This window comes from Dipteris shenzhenensis, chromosome 6 (assembly GCF_047967505.1).
Source record: "Dipteris shenzhenensis isolate YYH24624 ecotype China chromosome 6, Dip_SZ_1.0, whole genome shotgun sequence".
NCBI classification, from domain to species: domain Eukaryota; kingdom Viridiplantae; phylum Streptophyta; class Polypodiopsida; order Gleicheniales; family Dipteridaceae; genus Dipteris; species Dipteris shenzhenensis.
Genome location: NC_141601.1, coordinates 13,127,217 through 13,131,754, shown reverse-complemented (window position 1 = coordinate 13,131,754; position 4,538 = coordinate 13,127,217). Strand labels below are relative to the sequence as shown.

The following is a 4,538-nucleotide window of genomic DNA, read 5'->3' as shown; positions in this document are numbered from 1 at the left end:
ATATATAGGAACAACTCCTATTCTTATCACTAATACTAATGGTGGCCTTGTAGTTCAAGAAACCTTCAACCACAATCAAAGATCTACATACTTTAACATGGCCATAAAAAGATCAAAGGTGGAACTCTTAACCAATGTATATATATCTTCATCATATTAATAATATATTTAGTATATAGTTGCACATCTTATGCACTCCTATCTTCGCTACTTCTCAACTTTAGGAATATGGTTAGTAGGACATAGCTAATAGTCATTTGATTTGTTGCTTCACTACACAAAGCACTTGTTTGTTTGGTTTCCCCCTCTGTTTGAGCCATGCTACTACCTCTGGATACCAATGGTTGGTTGAATTAATGGGACAAAAGGACAAATGTAAAGGGAAGCCATTAAATTTTTGTTCGTGTTGCATTAATAGGGTTTTCTAGTTCCTTAAAAACAAATCATTAGGAAGGCCACTTGTTACACCATTTATAGTGGTAGTGGTGCCACCATCAATCGTAGGGCTACAACTGCTCAGTGACTACACCTACTACTAGTTGCAATGTCCTATTATAGTGATACATGCCTTGTATGAACAAAAGTGTTGCTTTTATCACCAACAGTGCTAACACTAATGATGTTAAATAGTTGGCTTTCAAGTCACTGCCATCATTTAGGGAATATACAAGAACGTGCTATAGAATCTCTAAAACTTTTATTCATGTTTTGATTATTGAAAATAGTGTGATGATGCAAATATGAATTCCTTTTGTGGATTAATTCAAATCCTTCATAATGAGTTTGTGTGGAGAGATAAATTTCATATTTCACCCAGGATTGTTGGACCACATCTTGCACAAACTTTAGCTTTACATCTAAATTGAATTCTAACAATACATGGATGCTCTAAATAAGTTATTCTCTAAAATAACTCCTCAATTAAAATCCCCCTTTTGACAAATTGATGTGCAAACCTTACATATATTTTACCCCATTCCCCCCCTCCCCCAAGGAACTCCAGGAATTTCATAGGCGGCAAGGAGAAGGCAAAGTGTCAAAGAGGAGCACAGTGTCAAAGGCATGCAACGTGGCAGCATGGAGGGCGAGGCAAACATCCATGATACCAAGTTCCTTGCCGGGTAAACATTTACCATCATCTCGTTATGGATTAAAGCGGGCCGAATAGATACTGGTGTGCCTACACCAATGCCCAAATTGATTGTTTAAATGGGGAACTTGGGGCCATGGAAGATGACAGCAAGGTTGATGCAGAGAAGCATAGATACATGTAGTGCCACTCCCATGTCTATGTGAGATGCCAAGTTTTCTTGTATGAACTCCTCGTCCATCGTGGCTTTCAGTGTATCCTTGATCTTGGATGGAGTGGCCCCAAGGGTCTTGTGGTGACTTGAGTTCCCTCGTCCACCGAAGGGCTAATTCCAAAGCATTTCCGAAATAGGCGTTCCCAAGGGGTGGCTTCAATCTTTCGGGACGGAGAGTGTCATGACACCACATGCCCCGGTTCGAGTTTGTGAGCAGCTATCAACCGCTTCCACGCATGGTATCAACCGGTTCGAGTTTGTGACTTGGTCAAGCTTGTATCACTGATCTGTGCCGGTTCCAGCTTTGGTTTCTCCACATCGCTCGGCGGCCAGCACTCTCTCCTCAGCATTGAACGTACATGGAACGGAGTCACGGATACATCCTCTCCTTGGCAACATTCCGCCCACGAATTCATGAAGTACCACAGGGAATGGGCGTCGAACACCACATGACTTGCTGCAGTTCCAACCGCGACCCCGCCATCTTGAAACCTCGTCACCTGTGATATCGCACAATAGATTTGAAATCACGAATCTCGGACTATGCCCTAACCTACAGGGAATACAAAGCTTGAAAGTTAAAAGGACAAGCCGCAGGCCGTAGGACTCATAGAAACTTACTTGAATGGTGAGAACCGGATCTTCTACATTCTCACCACTGTACTTGCCTGCCAGTCGAGCCAGATCCTCAAAATAACCGTGAACTGGAAATTTCTCCTCCTGCAAACTGATAAAAGACACATCCCGGAAGGCTTCCACGAACTCTACTCGAGCATCGTTGCAATCTACAGTAAGCCGACCATCCTGTGCTTCCACGAGGCGCCCAGCTACAGGATAGAAGGTCACTAACACAAGTGAAAGGCCACATTTCAAGCGTTCCAGAAAAGACTCGTAGTCTACGTCCGTCTTGTAGAAAAGGACATCGCGGATGTAAGCAGTTCGTCGGAAATTCAAATCTCCGGCAGAAAGCACAAGCGCAAACCTGTAGGTTGGATGGATGGGTTTGATCAAAGAAGAATGAAGAATGCGCACAGGTGATGGAGGTCCGAGGAGCCATTGTAAACAGGACGGTATATCACACTGCACTTCTACGTTTCAGACAAGATCCAGTTTTCCTTGGTCTACAGATTCCCATTTAAGTGCAGGGACGAAGCTCACGAAGCAGTCCTCCACCTGGGAAAATGTCTGCACATCGTCATTTAACTGCAGGGGGGGAAAGACCAACTATACTAGGTGTCACACTACAACTCTCTCCATTTCTGTGGTGGTTCCGAGGACCACCTCCTGTCTGCACATCGTCATTTAACTGCAGCGGGGGAAAGACCAACTATACTAGGTGTCACACTACAACTCTCTCCATTTCTGTGGTGGTTCAGAGAACCCAATCCTACAGGGGGAAGACCAATTATACATAGTCAAAAGTGATGTGATGCCACCTGATACCCTCTGGATGCGTGCGGTCCTCCTTCGAGACGCCTCCATTTTCTTTACCGTCTTCGCATACATTGTAAATTCCCATTAATTAGTTGTTGGGATGACAAGATAAAAGGAAGAGGGAAAGGGCATAATTAAACTAAGGGGTAAAGGGGGGAGGGAGGAGTTTCACTTAAGAAGGGAATATTAAAGAAGAAGGCACATGCGAAAGGGGGAGCGAGAGGGGGAATGGAGACCATTTGAAGGGGGCTTTAAAGAAAAAGGTACTACTAAAGGGAAAGGGGGAAGAGGGACAATTTATAATATTTTAGTCAGCACTAAATATACTATTCCACTCTTAGCTTAATGGTAGGGTTCATGCGGGAAAGTGAACATTGTGGGTTCCAATCCTACCCTCTTAAAGAATGTGCACTCTTCTTAGACATAGCTTTAAATAAATTAATTAATCCATGGACAAACATAGGTCAATTAACTTCTATGATCCAAAACAAATAGGAAGAATATAACAAAAGACTGTGCCTTGTGCTATAAAAGCATTGTTTCATGTGCGGAGCTATCCTAATCTCCATTGACGTGCCATTTTTAGGTTCTTATGGTGCATGACAAGGTAATTGCATTGTATGTGTTTGTTTGTTGGTCCTACAAGGTCCAAAGGGATCTAGTTAGTCATAATTATGTTCAATGTTAGCAAGTTAGCTCATTTGATCAAGTTGACCATTTGAATTGGTGGGTTAAGTCATAGATTAGGTCTTCTTAATGACATTTAGGGTTAGGTTCTTGTCTCTTTGTGGGGGTCTTTTGTGAGTTTATCATTTTGTTAGGCCTTCCTCTCCACTTGCTCTTCCACATTCTTGGAAGCGATGGCTCCTGGTGGCTTGTAGATGTCTTTGTTGTTGTCATGCTCCACATTCTATGATGAAAGGAAGCTCTTGTGGCTCTCTCTACTACATGACACTGTTGGTGGCTTTGCATGATGCTCTTGGCAGCTCCTATGCTCTTGTGGCTCTCCCTCTACTACAGAACCTTCTCTCGCACTCGATTCTTCCTAGTATTTCTCTATCCCATGCCCATCCATTAACAAAACTATAAAGGCGGTAGTTGCTCTACTAAGAGCAACTGGGATTCATGATCTTCATGCTCTCGTTATGCTACGAATAGAGCACTGCTTTTTGCCACCATGGTTACAGGCTGTGGATGAGCAAAATTTCATGGGATAGTGTTTGGGAATATTTGGATTTGCATACAAATTTAAATCTTCTGAAATCATTGCTTGTAGCATTTGTAACTTTCTAACTATATGCAGGGTCATCATGTATTTAAACTTTGTTTTTGGTGAGGCATTATTTCATGTTTCTATATAGGAGCGTATGAGCTAGAGGATATCCTTCTTGATTACATTTGCATTTTGTAGAGTTCTTACATTAGGTGAAAGTCAAGTAAGCATTACAAAAAAATTGGACTCAAAATGGGCCCTATAAGAGAGCCCTTGGGATGGTGACATGGAAGGATAAGGTGAATAAAATTGGGTAAAATTTTGGCTAGTGGAGGGAAATAGAATATTAAAAATGGCCCGACTTCCCTATTTCTTTATTTTAAGGACCAAAGATTGATGTAGACCTCCCACTTGATGCCTCAATGCTCTCCCATCACCTTTTTAATGAGTTGTAACCAAATTGAAAAACTAGTTTCTCAACCAAACTTGTATCATTTGTGCTCAAACCAAATCCTCCTATCCAACTATCACACACCTCTCATTATCTCTCATTTCTCTACTGTAGCATAGCTGTATTACAACATACC

The 4,538-nt window shown here is 42.1% G+C and overlaps 1 protein-coding gene across 1 annotated transcript; it reads right to left on the bottom strand.

The window, feature by feature from the left end:
• Positions 1–1,546: 1,546 nt before the first annotated feature.
• LOC147900811 (hydroxycinnamoyl-CoA:5-hydroxyanthranilate N-hydroxycinnamoyltransferase HHT4-like) lies at positions 1,547–2,823 on the bottom strand. Its single transcript, XM_087375759.1, has 3 exons — positions 2,741–2,823; positions 1,926–2,286; positions 1,547–1,804 (listed from the first exon to the last, which is right to left on the bottom strand). Exons 1-3 carry the CDS (start codon positions 2,821–2,823, stop codon positions 1,547–1,549), a joined length of 702 nt encoding a protein of 233 aa, XP_087231885.1.
• Positions 2,824–4,538: the final 1,715 nt, after the last annotated feature.

Coding starts and splice junctions, on each gene's coding strand:
- LOC147900811 (XM_087375759.1), bottom strand. CDS start 2,823: ATGGGAATTTACAATGTATGCGAAGACGGTAAAGAAAATGGAGGCGTC. Junction 2,287..2,740: donor ACGCATCCAGAGGGTATCAG/GTGGCATCACAT, acceptor TCCAACCTACAG/GTTTGCGCTTGTGCTTTCTG. Junction 1,805..1,925: donor ATCCGGTTCTCACCATTCAA/GTAAGTTTCTAT, acceptor GCGATATCACAG/GTGACGAGGTTTCAAGATGG.